Source organism: Quercus suber, unplaced genomic scaffold (assembly GCF_002906115.3).
Source record: "Quercus suber isolate HL8 unplaced genomic scaffold, Cork oak 2.0 scaffold_75, whole genome shotgun sequence".
In the NCBI taxonomy this organism is placed as follows: domain Eukaryota; kingdom Viridiplantae; phylum Streptophyta; class Magnoliopsida; order Fagales; family Fagaceae; genus Quercus; species Quercus suber.
In genome coordinates this window covers 87,177-106,825 of record NW_027069540.1, presented here as the reverse complement: position 1 = coordinate 106,825, position 19,649 = coordinate 87,177, and the positions used below count along the sequence as shown (strand labels likewise).

At 34.3% G+C, this 19,649-nt stretch overlaps 1 protein-coding gene and 1 long non-coding RNA gene across 2 annotated transcripts in view; one reads left to right on the top strand and one right to left on the bottom strand.

Moving 5' to 3' along the window:
- The first annotated feature begins 5,997 nt into the window (after nucleotides 1-5,997).
- Nucleotides 5,998-8,988, top strand: LOC136067489 (uncharacterized). The gene is made up of 2 exons (XR_010628959.1): nucleotides 5,998-6,411; nucleotides 8,834-8,988. It is a non-coding gene; the product is annotated as an uncharacterized LOC136067489 (long non-coding RNA).
- A 10,408-nt stretch (nucleotides 8,989-19,396) lies between these two features.
- The window catches only part of LOC112008198 (transcription factor MYB24-like), a 10,200-nt gene continuing 9,947 nt past the window's right edge, over nucleotides 19,397-19,649 (bottom strand). The window contains exon 4 of the mRNA XM_065773468.1: nucleotides 19,397-19,645. Within this exon, the coding sequence (XP_065629540.1) occupies nucleotides 19,397-19,645 (249 nt within the window). The remainder of the gene's footprint in view (nucleotides 19,646-19,649) is intronic.

The following is a 19,649-nucleotide window of genomic DNA, read 5'->3' as shown; positions in this document are numbered from 1 at the left end:
TACTAGGTAAACTGTGTTATGCACTAAACAAGTTGCTAAAAAAATAGTATTGAGTAAATAAGAAATTGACGTTTAATTTGTTCACTTGAAGATGTTATTTAAAGTAATAAAAATCATGAGTCCCACATAAAAACAGAAAAGGATAATGTGCGCGCCCGATACCGAAACCCGTTGGACTGGGCCTCACTTGAGCTCACAACTTACTTGTATGGTGGGCTTGGATGTCCTACTCTAAGTCGTTCTTCCCGCTAAGACCTAAGGTCCTCTCTGTTCTTTCCTCGTGGGTCTGGGTCACCTTCTCTTTTTGCTCACTCTCTGCATACACTCTTCTTACCGCCCCATTTTTTCCAACCCCTCTCTTCTCAAAACTTCCTGTATTTATAGTCCATAGTTTAGTGGAGAGGTCATAATTACTTGCCAACGAGTGCAACCGGCGGTCCACTATTATCGATCGTAAGTGGGTGGTCAGGTAGGAGTGGGAAACTGTGAGGGTGGCGTTGGAACTTGGTTCCCACCTCTACGATAGTTCTCGGCAGCGGTGGCTCTCCGAGGCACGGCCGGGTAGGTACAGCGCGGGGCTTCCCGTGAGTCAAATATCCATCACTGCCTGGGAAGGTGTTGCCGAGAAACGATGAAGAGGCAAGGCTCGGGCTTGCAGTACGCATGGCCCGGGGGTGGGCTGCCGGGTAGAAGGGGATTGGCCTCATGGGCCATATACCCAGGCCAGGGTCCAAGGCCCAATATAGGATACGACGCGGGGCCGTACAATAGCCCCCCTTGATTCGCTCCCCATTCTCGGGGGTGAATCAAGGATCGCAGGGGGTAGATACCCGTCTGGGAAGTCGAAGGGTCGGTGCTCGGTCGTTGATGGGGGCATTAATGCGTCTCAAAAGGCGCGATTGGAGTTGACTGACGACCTGTCCGTCATTATTATCTGACGGTTCGTGAACCGAGGCGTTACGCGTGTGGCAGTTGAGGCGGCGGTCCGCATGTTTTCCCGCCAGGGGATTATTTAATGCTTCCCATTTCACTCTCCATGCTTATAAATAGTCCCTCTAGTCTCTGGTTCTCACTTTCGCATTCCTCATTTTAGAATATTTCACTCTGCCGAGCATCCCTCCTTAGTGGTTCTTCCCCTGGCCCAGAACACACTTCCTCCTTAGAGCCCTCAGTAAGTTCCTCTCCTTCTTCTCATTTTTCTGTTTAGCCAGTTCAATCGATTCTTTGGTAATCGTAGCATTTCTTTTCTCAATTTTCTTTGAAAAACACTCGCTTTGAAAAATGAGTTATTCTCACCTCCTTTTAACCGAGCATGCTTTGGCTAGATTTAGGGAAGCCTATAACGTTCCTAATGACGTAGACATTGCCTATTGCAATATGGGTGATATTGACATCCAGAGGCGCCGTGGTGAGAACACGGTGTTCTTTCCCTTGATGGCCATCTTAGAGGGTGGGCTTAGGTTCCCGGTTGACCCCTGATTCTTAGTACCCTTAGATTTTACGGCCTTGTCCCGACCAACTCCCTCCCAACTTTTACTGGGTAGTGAGTTGTGTGAGTAGGTTGAACCAGTTGTACGGGCTGCAACTAAATCACTATGACATCAATCAGATGTATAGTCTGTGCGGTAATATTCAGTCGGACTATTATCTAAAGACTAGGGATGTAAGGGTACGGCTTATTTCATGCCTACCAGACTCAAACCGAAATTCGGCTAAAGATTTCGTTCGAGTGAGTGGCAATTGGTTTGCCGAGGAGATCCCCTGTGCATTTTCACCGCGCGACGTTGGTCGGTGACGAACTTTTATTCACTTTGGTCTCTTTTGGTTTTGGTCCGGTTACGTTGTCACTTACCCTTGTTTCCTCTGTGCAGAGAGCAAAAGATTCAGGCCGGACCTTAGAGTGGTACACGTTCGGGACCTGAATTTCGTGCTCAGGTCGGAAATCTTCGTTCACTCGGACGGACAACTCCGAGCGTCTCACCTTATACTCCGTGTTAATCCCGTCTACTCAACTTGGCAGCCATTCAGCCAAGCTTTACTAGTTGACAGCCCTCTCATCTCATATATCGACGTCCGGCACGCGAACTTCTTCCCCCAAGACTAACCGTAGGCGAGGCACGTGATCTTGGCCCCGGTACATTTGTTCGGACGAACGGCAGCCCATCCGTGACGAGTCAGCCGAGCGCGTATCTGCCGAGCGTAGGAGACGCGCCCACGAGCAAATCCAACAAGCTCCTACTCAGCCCGAGAGAACCGTAGAGCCCGAGGCTCCTGTTCGGGAGGTGGAAGGTGCAGCCGCAGAAACAACTGACTCTTCTAAAACAGGATCCGACCAAGGCTACACCATGGTGGCTAGGAGGAAGATGACGATCGACCGCTTCGTCCCGAGTGCCCGGCCTGCCGTGCAGCAACAACCAACCCCCCGCCAGGATACTTCGCCCCCCGCTGTCCCGTCAACCCGAGTTCGAAAAAGGCCGCGCACAACCGACCAAACTTAGACGGGCTCGGGCACGTGCCCCCACGACCTACGGCCGATATTGTCATCCGGGAACCGGTGGCGCAAACTGGGATCGACCTAGCGTTTACTTCCCGTGCTCCGGCAGCATGGCGGCCCACCTTCCAACTCGGCGGCGAGCCTCTTCCGTCTACAGCCAGTGCCCGAGTATGGGACAAAGGTTATGGTGGCCGCGTGGCGCAGAGTCTGGCGTGCGGCATCCTCTTGCCTGAGGACCTGCATGCTTTCACGGAATCGACGGACGAGTCTTTGGAAGGCGTTTGCAGTGGCACACCATAGCGGTAATTGTTTTTACTTCTCTTTACGATTCTCGGCTTTCTATTTACCCATGCATGTGTACTTTCCATTTTTCCTCACAAAGTGAATGTTGTGTGGTCAGGCTGCGCAAATGTCGTATGTCGTGGACGGGAGGATGAAGGTGCTGGCCGAGGAGGTTGAGCGGGAGAAGGCCCTGAAGGATGTAGCTGAGGCCATGGCAAAGGAGAAGTCGATAATAAAGGCNTAATTGATCAGTTAAGAGAAAAAAAAAAGGGGGGGGGGGAAACGGTTTCTCAATTCCTCTATATATTAAAGAGGTTTTAGCATATTAAAAAAAGAAAAAGAAAAAAGAATCACACACAAAAAAAAGAAAAGCACAGCAAAATACAGAGAGGAAAAAAAAAAAATAAGAAAGACACAGACAGAGATAGAGAGCAACGAGCAGAAGAGGAACATATAACATCGGCATTAGGTTGAGATTTTATCAGTTCCTTTCTTCTCTAAATCTCTCCCTCTCTCATTTCTTCAAATCTGAACTTTTGTTTGATAAAACAAATAGGATTGGGTTTCTTGAGGAGTTCCTAACTTTATACATGAAGCTTTAGATACAAGTCCCTGGCTCATAAATCCTATTTGAACATTACCAAATAAAAATTCTCTTAAGATTTGGTTCAATGTTTTCTCAACTAGAATCCTTGACTCTACCAAATCAAATTCATCAATAGAGTCCTTGACTCTACCCAATTAATGGAGTCCTTGACTCTACCCAATTAATGGAGTCCTCAACTCCACTACATTTCAATGGAGTCCTTGACTCCCAAAATTATTTTAAATGAAGTGGGGATTATAATTCCTTCAAATTCCAACATAACTAATTCTTTGGGATTTCTAATTTCTTAATCAAGACTGGAGTTAATAATTCATAAAATAAAATGACCATAAAAATTGATTTGAGAAAATTTTCCAATTCCCAATTCCTAAACCCATGTTCATAAAAATAAAATTGCTTTAAAAGAGTTTTCTTTCCCTTAATTAAATTTGAGAACCTCAATCAAAATATCATTAAAATTCCTACAAAGAAGCAAATGAAAGAGGAGGACAATTGCTTAGACATTCAACTTCTCAAAGAGAGAATCCTTGGTTTAATTTCCATAAAAACATGGTCCTTGACTTACTCTTGAAATTAAATTCAATTATCTCACCCAAAAAAAAAAAAATTAAGTCGATGCTTAATTAAATACAAAGTATTTGACTTAAATGTTTATCATTTAAATTGGGCAAAATCATATTTGAGGATTTTAAATCTAAAACCTCAAATTAAGAACTACGAATTGGCTTGATCCTCATCAAGTGTACGTAGGAAATCTAAATAAATTATTAGGTGCAGCCTCAAATAAATAAAAAAACACATATCCCCTTAAACATGAAAATAAATAAACTTATATACAAAAACGGCATGGTTGGAATCAAAGGGTCTTCCCTTAAAACAAGGGATTGTAATTAAGAGATACATTATCTTGAATGGGCACTACTCACATCAATAAAACTCATACGCCAAAAGGCCTATGGGTGAAATTATGTTTGATGAATTTGACTAAATAACAATTCTTGTTAAAAATAATTTGAAAACGTTTTGTTAAACATAATTTGACAGTGTTTGTTAAACATAATCTAGCAATTATTGTTAAACATGGGTTAACAATTTTTGTCAACAACATGTTAATTTAATGGTGATAGTTTCCTAATGTTGGCGATGCAGTAGGGTAATAGTTCAAGGATTCAAGCTTCACATGCTAGGCAATTAGCCTAAAAGTTTATAACTTGGTTGTAAACTTTAGCCCCAACAACCAACTTGGTTGTTCACATTAGCCCAATGACATTAGGAATGTAGCCCAGAAGATAAAATGTCTCCTAACCCGGCTTCTTATGCTTCAGATTTCATCCCTAGTTAATCCGAGTAAAACTTGTCTCTAGTGCCTTTTTACACCAGACACACTATGATGCAAACACATGTTTAATTTTGGATACTAGTGCTGGATACAAGTTGTATCCAATCCTAAAAACCCAATAAATGTGGATTGGTCTTGGACCTTGGCAAAATAGTACCAACAAAACTAGTATTATCTATACTACATATAAGATGATTCCTTTATTTTAATTAGACTTTTATATGATTCAAAAATACTCTCATTAATGAAGGGTAACTCTATTTAGAAATAATGTCATAAATGTCAAATAACAAATTTCATTTTGAATTTAAAAAGAGAATTTTTAAAATTTATGATTTTTTTCCTTCACGTTCAAAAAAGAAATTACAGTTATTATTTATCTCTAAAATTTATATTTTATATATTTTTTTTCAAAAAAAATTTATAATTTGAAAACGTTTTGTTAAACATAATTTGACAGTGTTTGTTAAACATAATCTAGCAATTATTGTTAAACATGGGTTAACAATTTTTGTCAACAACATGTTAATTTAATGGTGATAGTTTCCTAATGTTGGCGATGCAGTAGGGTAATAGTTCAAGGATTCAAGCTTCACATGCTAGGCAATTAGCCTAAAAGTTTATAACTTGGTTGTAAACTTTAGCCCCAACAACCAACTTGGTTGTTCACATTAGCCCAATGACATTAGGAATGTAGCCCAGAAGATAAAATGTCTCCTAACCCGGCTTCTTATGCTTCAGATTTCATCCCTAGTTAATCCGAGTAAAACTTGTCTCTAGTGCCTTTTTACACCAGACACACTATGATGCAAACACATGTTTAATTTTGGATACTAGTGCTGGATACAAGTTGTATCCAATCCTAAAAACCCAATAAATGTGGATTGGTCTTGGACCTTGGCAAAATAGTACCAACAAAACTAGTATTATCTATACTACATATAAGATGATTCCTTTATTTTAATTAGACTTTTATATGATTCAAAAATACTCTCATTAATGAAGGGTAACTCTATTTAGAAATAATGTCATAAATGTCAAATAACAAATTTCATTTTGAATTTAAAAAGAGAATTTTTAAAATTTATGATTTTTTTCCTTCACGTTCAAAAAAGAAATTACAGTTATTATTTATCTCTAAAATTTATATTTTATATATTTTTTTTCAAAAAAAATTTCTAAATTATAATAATAATAAATTATTAACATTTATCTAAAAATATAAAAGGGCCTGTAGTTTATATCGATTATTGATACTTATTTGAAGTTTGATAATTAAAAAGCCCACCCATGTGGCCCAACATCAACCCAAATCACGAAATTCCAAATATACCCCCATCCCTTTCTCTCACTCGCACTCACTGTGTGTAGGGTTTGAGCAGAACCAACCCAATTGACATTTCTACAAAATCACTTACACAAAGAAACACAACAATGGCGTCAAAAACTCTAGCCCGTACCCCTTTTTGTCGAACCGTTTCTTCGGCAGAGTCCGAACCCGAATCCGATTCCGAATCCGAATCAGCGGATCGTGTCTCAGGGCCTCGATATCACTCCGAAGCTATTCCCATCGCTCTCCAAGTTCGAAAACTCACTCCACTTGTCTCAGTACCAAAACGGCGCCGAATCGATCCGAAGGCTTCGTATACCCCTCTGGCCTCCCTTCTCTCAGCTTCTACTTGCCAGAAGGTACTCTCTCTCTCTCTCTCTCTCTCTCTCTCTCTGTATATATATGTGTGTGTGTGTGTGAAAATCATCTGTTTGGTTGCTGGGAAAATGAGGTAAGGAGGTGAGAAATTAGAAATCTTTGGACTTTTATATTATGCTTTTTTTTAATAATATTGGTAAGTGCGTGTAGAAGTCATCTGTTTGGTTGCTGGGAAATTGAGGTGAGGAGGTAAGAAATTAGAAATCTTTAGGCTTTTAAATTATACATTTACTATGAAAATGGTGTATGTAAAAGTCCTCTGGTTGCTGGGAAAATGAGATGAGAAATTAGAGATCTTTGTTCTTTTAATTGTGCATTTTCTTATGAAATTGGTAACTAAGTGTGTGTTTGAGGTGGACTTTTAAATTATGCATTTTCTATGAAATTGGTAAGAGTGTGTGTGTTTGTGTGTGTGTGTACTCCTTTTGGTTTCTGGGAAAGTGAGATAAGGAGATAAGAAATTAGAAATCTTTAGGCTTTTAAATTATATATTTTCTATGAAAAATGGTGTGTGTGAGTGTGTATATATGTCAAGGGCCTTTGGTTGCTGGGAAAATGAGGTGAGGAGATGAAAGATTAGAAATCTTTGGACATTTAAATTATGCATTTTTTATGAAAATGGTAACTGCATGTGTGTGTGCGGTTGACTTTTACATTATGCATTTTCTATGAAATTGGTAAGAGTGTGTGTCTGTGTGTAAAATTGTAAATGTACGGTTGCTGGGAAAGGGAGGTGAAGGAGATAAGAAATTAGAAATATTTGGACTTCTGAATTATGGATTATCTATGTATGTATGAATGAAAGTTCTCTTTGGTATAAGAGGAAATGTATGGATGGATGGGCTCGCTGTTTGTTAATGGTCTGTTTGGTTTATCGTAAAAATGGTAAGAGATGCTAATAAATTAGGAATTTGGGGTTTATAAATTATGCACTTTTTAATCTATGCTCTGTTTGGTTTCTAAGGAAATGGAAGGATAGACTAGATGTTTTTGTTAATGGTTTGTCTGTTTGCTGGGAAAATGTGGAGAGGGAGAGATACAGAGAGATAATGATGATAATGATGATGAAGAATTATAGATTTTTTATTATTTAAATTATGCATCTTTAGGTTGCGGTGAACATCAAAAGGGTGTTTCTTGTTAACTTTGATAAACCAAATATCTAGTTCCTTATTGATAACTTGAATGTGATCTCAATATCTTATGTCATAAGATATAAGATATTAAGATAATATTAAGAAGATGATCTTAATGGAATTGTTGTGTAAAACTAGTTCAAATCAACAAGGATTCTAGCTGATCTGTTGGTCTCTCTGTCTCTTCAAAAATGGGGCTATTATGTTCCCTTGTGAGCATATATGTGATTGATGGACATATGAATTTCTACACGAGGTAGTAATAGAATATTAGTGGTTTAAGCCTTATTGTACAAACTTCAATTTTTTCATAATGGATCTGTTTTACCTTGATGATAGCTAAGTTAAATCCTACCCAGGTTTTTTACCAGTTAGGTTTTCCTGGGTTATCATATCGTTGTGTTCTTTATATTTCCGCATTATTTAGATGATATAATTTTATTGTGTTAACCTAGATCTGAATAATTTAACTAAGTAATCACTTGGTTAAACAACTAGATTAAACAACTTGTATTAAGGGATCTAAAAACGCACAATTTAAATTGTTATTCCCGATTCATTTCAAGCAAGTGCTTAATTGTAAGATGTTTTGTTCGAGGTGTCTTCAAGTAACCTTGGTTCTTAGCACAAACCCCTAATTTATGGCTTGTTTGAAAGTTTAGAGAGGGAGGAGAGTAGAGGGGAGTAGAGGGAAAGGGAGTAGTGGGGAGGAGAGTAGAGGTGAATGATTCACCTCTACCTTATTTGGATGCTTTTAAAATTAGTAAGGGGGAAGGGAGTAATTAGCCCTTCCCCTTGTATAATTTTGTTAATATAATAAGGGTAAATTAGGTAATTTACTTGGTCAATAGTTTATGTACTCTACTCTCCCTCCAAATCTCTCCAATTTGGGGGAATTAAAATTGGGGGGCTAGAGGGAGTCCAAACCCCTCCAAACTCCTCCAAACCCCTCCCCCTCATTCTTTAAAAAACTTCTAAACAAGGTAATTGCATTACTCTCCCTCCCTCTACTTTACTCTACTCCCCCTCCTTTTTTAAACATCCAAACATGCCATTAATATATCAGCTGAGCTATAGAGCTGTCTTCTAGGAAGCTATTCTCATTTTATTGGCCACATACTGAACTATTGACTTTGTCTTGAAAAAAAAAAAAAACTGTGGCTCTTTATATAAGTCCTTGCTTTCACAATATTTATTTCTCCTACACTCATCCTTTATGCTTTCCCTCTTACATATGTGTGAAAAATGAAAATGTTTTGCCTGACAGGGTTTCATGAAGGTGGAAGCCACAAGAGACAAAATATGTCTATTTCAAGAAAATAATTTCAAATTCACAAGGTGATAGAATTTGGAATTTACTAGAAAAGAGAGACAAATGTCTTTATTTTTATTAATATGAAAAGTGAAGTGTTTTGGAGGCTACCCTGAGTTTAAATAGTAAAAAAAAAAAAAAAATATTTGGGGTTTATAAATTATGCACTTTTTAATCTATGCTCCGTTTGGTTTCTAAGGAAATGGAAGGATAGACTAGATGTTTTTGTTAATGGTTTGTCTGTTTGCTGGGAAAATGTGGAGAGGGAGAGATACAGAGAGATAATGATGATAATGATGATGAAGAATTATAGATTTTTTATTATTTAAATTATGCATCACTAGGTTGCGGTGAACATCAAAAGGGTGTTTCTTGTTAACTTTGATAAACCGAATATCTAGTTCCTTATTGATAACTTGAATGTGATCTCAATATCTTATGTCATAAGATATAAGATATTAAGATAATATTAAGAAGATGATCTTAATGGAATTGTTGTGTAAAACCAGTTCAAATCAACAAGGATTCTAACTGATCTGTTGGTCTCTCTGTCTCTTCAAAAATGGGGCTATTATGTTCCCTTGTGAGCATATATGTGATTGATGGACATGAATTTCTACACAAGGTAGTAATAGGATGTTAGTGGGTTAAGCCTTATTGTACAAACTTCAATTCTTTCATAGTGGATCTGTTTTATCTTGATGATAGTTAAGTTAAATCCTACCCAGGTTTTTTACCAGTTAGGTTTTCCTGGGTTATCATATCGTTGTGTTCTTTATATTTCAGCATTATTTACATGATATGATTTTATTGTGTTAACCTAGATCTGAATAATTTATCTAAGTAACCACTTGGTTAAACAACTAGATTAATCAACTTGTGTTAAGGGGTCTAAAAACGTACAATTTAAATTGTTATTCCCGATTCATTTCAAGCAAGTGCTTAATTGTAAGATGTTTTGTTAGAGGTGTCTTCAAGTAACCTTGGTTCCTAGCACAAACCCCTAATTTAATATATCAGCTGAGCTATAGAGCTGTCTTCTAGGAAGCTATTCTCGCTTTATTGGCCACATACTGAACTATTGACTTTGTCAAAAAAAAAAAAACTGTGGCTTTTGATATAAGTCCTTGCTTTCACAATATTTATTTCTCCTACACTCATCCTTTATGCTTTCCCTCTTACATATGTGTGAAAAATGAAAATGTTTTGCTTGACAGGGTTTCATGAAGGTGGAAGCCACAAGAGACAAAATATGTCTATTTCAAGAAAATTATTTCAAATTCACAAGGTGATAGAATTTGGAATTTACTAGAAAAGAGAGACAAATGTCTTTATTTTTATTAATATGAAAAGTGAAGTGTTTTGGAGGCTACCCTGAGTATAAATAGTAAAAAAAAAAAAAAAAAAAAATCTTAATTTGTGTTAAGCAAAATATTAGGTGGCAAAATAGTAAATTTTACCAAAATAGACAAAATTAAGAGAACTGTAGAACTAAATACTATTGTTTTTACTCTAAAAGACATCCCAAAAAGACAGAACCTTATTCTAACAAATTTTGAATAAAAAGTTGAAAATGAAATAAATATTACTAAAAATGGCAAAAATAAACATTTCAAGATCTAAACGAATGAATTTTCCCAAAGAGACAGATGAGTATCTAGATTTCAGAGCACTTGAAAGTTGATACATAATAATAGCCTGTTTGATTAGAAGAAAACAAAGTATGCCTAATATGTATACATTTTCAATTTTCAATGGGACTCATCACAAAAACATGATATGGTTTCCAAAATTGTACCTAGTTTTCATTTTTAGTATCCTAAAAAGTGAGTTTGAATATAGAAAATAAAAACGTCTTTTGCCCGTTATGATTTTTGTGAAAATAAAAACAATGACATTTTGTAAAAAAACCAAATTTGTAGGTCCCATTAATAGTGACATGTCTCATTAGAACTCTCTCTCTCTCTCTCTCTGATGTTGGGATTTAATAAAATTTGTTTGAATTTATGGGTTTTTTTATGGAGATTTGGGTTGTTTTTTTTTTTTTTAATGGATTAGTCTTGTGATGTAGAGATTTGAGCTAGGTATTGGCTTCCGAAGGTGGTTCTTGTGGGTTTTTATGGAGTTGTGGTTGGGCTTTGGTAGATTATGAAGATGTGGAGTTGTGGCTGGGTTTGGTGAAGGAGATGAATGGTTTCTATCGGGTGATAGGTGACCGTTGGTTTTATCAGAAAATAGAAGGATTTAAGCAAAACAAAAACTACACCAAAATTGGTGCCAAATAGAAATTGAGTTGGAAACAAAAAATGAGTGTAGGATTTGAGAAGAGAAAATAAGAACAGAAAATGAAAATTGAAAATGACAAACCTTTAAGAAATGAACAAAGTTTCTCTCCAAACTAATTTGAAGAGAAACTCTTTAAACTTCTCATATATATATATATATATATATATTTTTTTTTTTGTGAATTTTAAAAATTTAACCGTTAAATTTTATACTCTTTATATTCTTAATGTGCATATTATATTTCATTTAAATCGAATGTTATTTATTATTCAATTAATAAACTTATTTTTTATACACAATTNGAAAATACTAAAATATGTTGTTACTAGGATTTGAACTCTAATGCTAACTCATTAAATGAGACAGATTCATTTAATTAAATGCGTGTTTTCATTGACTTTTGAAAATTAAAAACTGAAAACAACCTTTTGTATGCTTTTAGTTTCCTTCACAAATTGAGTTTTGAAAACAGTTTTTGCTTTCTATCCATTTTGGGTTGCCAAACAAGTTTTTTAGTCTCAAAAATAGAAAACTGTTTTTGAAAACAGAAAATAAGAGGAAAAAATAGTTACCAAACATACCCTAAGGCTTTTTGCACTCTCTCTTCATCTTCTCCTTGTTATTCACTCTAGGCCTAGAGTCTAAACGTATACCAGGAGAGAGAGAGAGAGAGAGAGAGAGAGAGAGAGAGAGAGGAAAATGAGCATCAATGGATTTTTTCACTATTTCAATGTTTTATACTTCGTCTTAATCTTTGTGGGCAGAATTTTTGGGGAGTCTTAAAGTATTGCTACTAGAGCTAAATTATCAACATTACGAGATTAATTAGTGATGTCAATAGGTGTGTATATATATGCACACTACAGTAAGATGACAACTAAAGTAATATTATTTAAATATTTTAAATCATAGTTTTCTTATTAGATAAATTAAGGATTGCCCATTAGATAATGATAATAGTGGAAAGCAATAAATAAGGAGAGAGAGAATGCTAGTATTAATTAGGTAGTAAGGTGAAAACAATAGCATTTAATGATTTTTTTTTTTAACTGTTAGATCTCTTAGAAATCTACGGTGTAAAAAATGTGTAAGTTTATAAGAGTTACAGTAGGTGTAACTTGAATCCATCTCTCTCTCTCTCTCTCTCTCTCTCTCTCTCTCTCTCTCTCTCTCTAAATATGTGTGTGTGTGTGTGTGTGTGTGTGTGTGTGACTTATAAACTTGAATAGTTTTTCATTATAAAAAAGAAGGCTCATAAATATAAATTTATTCAAAAATTATGTTTTTTTATGGTTACTTATATTGGACTCCTCGTTTTTTACACTAAATTAACTCATTTGGTACAAAAGTTAAAAAAAAAACTTAGATTAGATATGGGACACATGTCGCAAAATCAAACTCTAATTAAAGTCCAATTTTTACATTGAATTAACTCACTTGGCACAAAATTTTTAAAATTTAGATTAGATGGGACATGTAGCGCAAAATTAGACTCTAATTGAATTTCAATTTGAAATCTAATTGGATTTTCTCTTAGTTTTACCTATTATTATATACTAGCTTATAACCTTATGCATATGCATGTTTACTATAAGGATGCAATTTGAGTCCATGGCCAAAGGATGAATGAACTTAGGCCCAAAAAATCCATACAATGAATTTGTAGAGAGTGGGTTGGAAAACTGGGCTTTAATGAATTAGACAATAAGTAAAGTGGATTTAAATGACAAGAAAATAAAGGTAGACTGGTTTAATCTAAAGAAAATTGTCCTTGGCACAATCCGAAGAGATCACTTCTTATATATTTCTCTCAAGTTTGATTACAAGTTCAATTTTTGATTGCTACAGTATTTTTCTCTTAATTTCTCGATCCCCTTCCCTTAGGGCATTCCTTCTAATTTATACTATTTCTCCCTTCTCATCTCTACCCTCCACATGGACAGTAGATTCCTTGTGTTGATCCTTGTCCCATCAATACCCTTTTAAAGTCTTTGAGGGTAGCTGTAAGGCTGAAAATCACTATTCAGATGTCACTTCCTCATTAATGCGGCCAGAAAATTAGCTACAGATCATTCAATGTGGTGGTAGCAGCTTTCTCTTAGATATTTCTTAGTTTCCATCCCTCCTATACGTTGATAATGCATGTCCTTATCAATATAACTTCCTGGAACGTCACCCTAGATGATAGGACACACATTTTGTTCTTTGCTTCATTTAGCCGAGGGGATATTCCTCATCAGCCTACCTTTCCCAACCCTCTCATTTGTAACTTACTCATAAGGCTCTGAGTCTTACATCTTCAATACTATTTATATGTCCTCAGACCATTCAACGTCCTTGGCCAAGACCCAAGGCCTAATATATATACTTTTGGGCCCCTTATCCCTACAATAACCCCTTAAAACTCTGATTTTTCCCTTATTATCCAAGGAGAAAAAATGGGGTTTTGAATTTGGAAATTAAATCCATTCTTTTATCTAATTTCCACACATGAGAACGTCACTTTGCATGTCCCGTAACTGTTCCTGATGCTTCAGAGCCCACGATGTCTTATTAGTTGCTCAAGGCGGTGCTCTATCCCTTGCATCCTACGATGGAATGTTGATCCTACGGCTAGCATTTCTCCTTGAATTTTGAGTGGGATAACTCTCACTTAACTCCACCTCCTATATAAGGTGCCTAGTAGGATTACTTTCAAGAAGCTCCTGAAGTGTCACCTATTTCCATTTTCGTAAGTCTCTACGTCCTTAAGTTCTTTTCTTCTCGGCCGACCTCCTCGCCTTCTAATCTTTCGTTCATTTTCAAAAAAAAAAAATCCTTACTTTCCCTTAAATTCCCTAGATGGGTAGATTCAAGCACCTCGTAGATTCTCTTGCCGATATGGAGAGCTTTAGGGCCAATATCACATTCCACAAGGGTAGCCCTATGGTATTGTGCTTCAGACCAGGTGGTTATAAATATAAATGAATGGGAGGTTGTCATTCCTATGATCACCTTTATAGAAGGAGAAATGACGCTTCCTATGGGTAGGGTGACCCAAAACTACCTAATCAACCATAGGCTATGTCCCCACCAGTGCACTCCCAACTTATTTAGAGTTTTAGTAGCGTCGATGCTCTCAACGAGCAGATGGGTTTAAGACTCACCTGGCACTCTCTCTCTCTCTCTCTCTCTCTCTCTCTCTCTCTCTCCTGGTATACGTTTAGACTCTAGGCCTAGAGTGAATAACAAGGAGAAGATGAAGAGAGAGTGCAAAAAGCCTTAGGGTATGTTTGGTAACTATTTTTTCCTCTTATTTTCTGTTTTCAAAAACAGTTTTCTATTTTTGAGACTAAAAAACTTGTTTGGCAACCCAAAATGGATAGAAAGCAAAAACTGTTTTCAAAACTCAATTTGTGAAGGAAACTAAAAGCATACAAAAGGTTGTTTTCAGTTTTTAATTTTCAAAAGTCAATGAAAACACGCATTTAATTAAATGAATCTGTCTCATTTAATGAGTTAGCATTAGAGTTCAAATCCTAGTAACAACATATTTTAGTATTTTCTATTTGTTTTTTCTACAAAAAACTATCTTTTTAATTTCAGCTAACCAAACATGTTTTTAATTTCAAAAATACAAGAAATTTTTTTTTTCTTTATATTCCCCAAAACAAGTTTTTGAAAATAAAAAACAAAAACTGTTACCAAACATAACCTTAGTATTTATAGACAAAATAGGTTGGATCATACCAAACACCAAAAAATGTTTTCAAGTTTATTTTCAAAGTTGTTACCCAAAAAAAAAAAAGAATAAAATAAGAGTTTTTTCAAAAAATACTCTTTAGAAAATGAACAATTTTCCAGAAAATGTTAATGCTAAAACAAACAGAAAATGAACAATTTTCCAGAAAATGTTAATGCTAAAACAAACAAAGGGTAAAGCTCTGTTTGTTTCAATATTATTGTTTTCTTGTTGGAGTGTTTCAGGTTAATGTGTTATTGGAGAGTTTTTCTTATGATATAGTGTTTTGGGCTTTACTTAAGTTTGGGCCAATCTTTACAATTTAAGAATTTATTTTCTATTGGCCCAACAAACTCCTCTTTCTCTTTCACCACATATTGTTGAGACGGACATTCAAAAGGTTGGATCTCTGCTACACTTCATGTGAAGCAATAAAGCTTCCTTAATCCAGCATGATTTAGTTTACATTTGGAGTTCTGATATATATACTTTTCATGTGTCTGCAATTATGATATCCTACAAAAATTGTTTTTTAAGTACAAAAATTGTGGAGTTGATTGTAGTTGTAATGGATAGGTTCTTTGGTCTAATTTCTACTGGGTTTAGTTAATGAGTGCCCATAGAGCATTTGTAAATGGACCATTTTAAGAATGTTATGATATTAATTTTATTTAAAATATAAAAATTTGTTAAAAAAATCAGTCACTTTTTTATTTTTCCATAAAAGGTTTCTAAAAATATTTTCTAAATCAATGCCTTTATTGCATTCCTTAACTTTTCCAATTAATCACATATCGGATTTTTCCGAAGTGATTTATCCAAAAAAAGCATTTTTAGTGTGTTTGTGTTTTACTATTCACCAATTTCATTACTTCGTAGGTTTATTAAAACTAGCGGTGACATTAAATGAAGGGAAGCATTCAGTGTTCTAATCAAATAAAAATCATATCTCAAATGTTTCACTTTATACTTCATCAATTATGATTTGTTATATTTTTTTTCTTTAAAAAGTAACTTAGGTTTAAAATGAACCAAAAACCAAAAAAAAAAAAAAAAACATGATATACATGAATGTTGTAGATGGTGGAGTAGGAAGTGTTACACTAAGAGTGTGGCGTGATTTTTATTCGAATTTAGAATTCAGTGACCTTGTGACTGGTGTAAGTCTTGAGTTTGGACAGAAGAATAGAACTTGAACAAATGGGGGGTAGAATGTAATTAGATATGAACTTTGCTAAAACATGTAACATTTATGGTAATATTCTATTGTTGGCGGTGCAGTCGGAAAATAATTCAAGCTTTACATGCAAGGTTGACCCAATCAGCCAAGAGTTTAGTACTCGGTTGGTGACATTTCATTTGTATTAATTTGTTGTCACATTAGCCCAATGACAATAGATATGTGGCCCAAAACATAAAGTCTCTCATCTTGTCTTCCTAAACCCTCTATATCAAGCATCAAGAACGTATTTGCAAATTGTAGAGAAAGACATGCTATTTTCATCAAGAGTCCATTATCATTTGCACCAGTCCACACATGTTAGAATGTTACATTAAGTTAGAGTATTATATTATATTATCATTAATTTAGAGATGTTACATATGTATACATGTGCCGTTTAGGTTGATATAACTTATAGCCATTTGAATGAAATCAACAGCAAAACAAATGATTTAAATATCAAAATAAGAAAAAAAAATTAAATTTCTTTTAAGTGTACAAGTACAATTTATTTTTTAATCTTAAATTTTGAATTAATTCTTTTTTCATTTTATTTGTTATTAAATTTAATTATATTATCAAAATATTTAATTATATTATCATATCTATATATATAATAATAGGTGAAGCAGAGAGAAAATCCAATTAGATTCTCAATTTTGCGCCACTTGTCCTAACCAAAACTCAAAAAAGAAATCTAATTAAATTATAAATTTGACTCCAATTTTATATCATGTATCTTATCTAAATTTTCCAATTTTTGNCCAAAAAAAAAAAAAAAAACATGATATACATGAATGTTGTAGATGGTGGAGTAGGAAGTGTTACACTAAGAGTGTGGCGTGATTTTTATTCGAATTTAGAATTCAGTGACCTTGTGACTGGTGTAAGTCTTGAGTTTGGACAGAAGAATAGAACTTGAACAAATGGGGGGTAGAATGTAATTAGATATGAACTTTGCTAAAACATGTAACATTTATGGTAATATTCTATTGTTGGCGGTGCAGTCGGAAAATAATTCAAGCTTTACATGCAAGGTTGACCCAATCAGCCAAGAGTTTAGTACTCGGTTGGTGACATTTCATTTGTATTAATTTGTTGTCACATTAGCCCAATGACAATAGATATGTGGCCCAAAACATAAAGTCTCTCATCTTGTCTTCCTAAACCCTCTATATCAAGCATCAAGAACGTATTTGCAAATTGTAGAGAAAGACATGCTATTTTCATCAAGAGTCCATTATCATTTGCACCAGTCCACACATGGAAAGCAAGAAAGGGCTTATTTACTTCTTTTTCAAGATTTATTATTTTTTGTAATGGTTGTATATAATATCCATCTTACAAGAAAGTGGATCATACAAATGTGTGCTTCACCTCATATACGAGGGATGTTATATACAACTGTTACATAAAATACCACCACGTCTTTCAAGTAACTATTCTTCACAAGCAAGCTTGGTTTTATTGTGTCAACGGGCTTTTTTTTTTTTTCCTATTATTATTTATATCATATTATATATAATAAAAGTTGGGCTTAGACGCCGTAGTTGCGCCACGTGACTTCACCAAATTGCAAAAATTTTAATAAATTTTTAGATTTTAAGTATAGATATATACATTTTTTTTTTGGATAAATATAACAAATCAATAACAGTTGTGTTTATCTAAAATGTTATCAATAAACCCTAAAATCAATAGAATAGAATTACCTACGGATAGAATTTAAATAAAAAAGAGAGATAAAAAAAAAAAGTAAAAAACGTTTCTTTAAAAACATAAAGGAAAAAAAATTAGATCTAGCTAGGGATTTGTTAAACTAATAATAATATAATTACCTTTTAAGTGTACAAGTACAATTTATTTTTTAATCTTAAATTTTGAATTAATTCTTTTTTCATTTTATTTGTTATTAAATTTAATTATATTATCAAAATATTTAATTATATTATCATATCTATATATATAATAATAGGTGAAGCAGAGAGAAAATCCAATTAGATTCTCAATTTTGCGCCACTTGTCCTAACCAAAACTCAAAAAAGAAATCTAATTAAATTATAAATTTGACTCCAATTTTATATCATGTATCTTATCTAAATTTTCCAATTTTTGTGCCCAAATAAATGATGCATTAACATTTAACATAAAAGTCAAGAAAACCACAATAATAATACTCATTAACCTAAGTAAGAACATCTTACCTGTATACTTTTATGAAGATTATAAATTGGACTCCAATTTTGTGTCATGTATCTTATTTAAATTTTTTAATTTTTGTGCCCAAATAAATGATGCATTAACATTTAATACGGAAGCCAAGAAAACTATAATGATAATACTAATTGGCCTAAGCAAGAACATCTCACTTGCACACTTTTATGGGTGATCTCAATAAAGTCTGGAGCTCTTCTAATTCCACAACCAGAACCAATGAGTCCAATGAGAAAGACTATAAAAGTAAAACATCATCTCCTTCTAATTCCATATCGTCATCCCATGTCTCCTCCTTTCTCAATCTCTACCAACTAGATCCACACACTACCCTCTCCTCCTCCTTACAGATTTCTCAGACCAAGGCCGGGTTCAAACACAATGTTCAATCCCACTCTTCCTTACTTCACACTCTTATACGTTAGCGCTTCATTGGTGTCTCCAAGAAGATTCCAAACTCAATGATAAGTTTTTATTTTTTAATGTCCCTTTATATATTTTAAATAATAAAATGCAATATTCTCTTTTTTGCTTCACTGTAGCATCACTTAAATAATAAAATGCAATATTTTCTTTTTTTTTATTCATTGTTTTATCTAATACTATCCTATGTATGATAAACCAAAAAAAAAAAAAAAAATACCAATAGCATTACTTAAATAATAAAATGCAATATATATTTTTCATTGTTTGATTTAATTTTATTATCCGTGTGATAATAAAAAAAATTGGCCAATAGCATCATTACAATTAACTAGTCCCGTGCGATAGCACGGGGTCACATACTAGTTATATATAATAAAAGTTGGGCTTAGACGCTATAATTGCGCCACGTGGTTTCACCAAATTGCAGAAATTTTATTAAATTTTTAGATTTTTAATAAAAAAAATAATATACTAGCAGGACTCTAATTTATTCTTATCATTAAATAAAATTAGATTAACATTATTTTTTATTTGTTAGGATATATTTCTTAAATTAAGGGATAATATTTAACATTCAAAAATTTAATTTAGATAATATTTATCATCTAAATTTTCAAAATTTTAATATTATTAAATTAATATTATTTTATTAGAATATCAAGCTACAAAACTTGATTATTAAGGGATAAGGACAATCCAAATTCTTCAAGAGGTGATTAAATAATGCTGGCAATGTTGATGCTGATGATAATGATGATGACATGATGGCATCCATGTACTTCATATGATTGTTAGGCACGTGTGGATCATAAGGATAATCACAACCAACTGGAAAATATGGGAGTCTAGCAAGTGGGTCAAGTTCTCGTGAAGCACATGAGTAAGACATGCCACAAAATTAC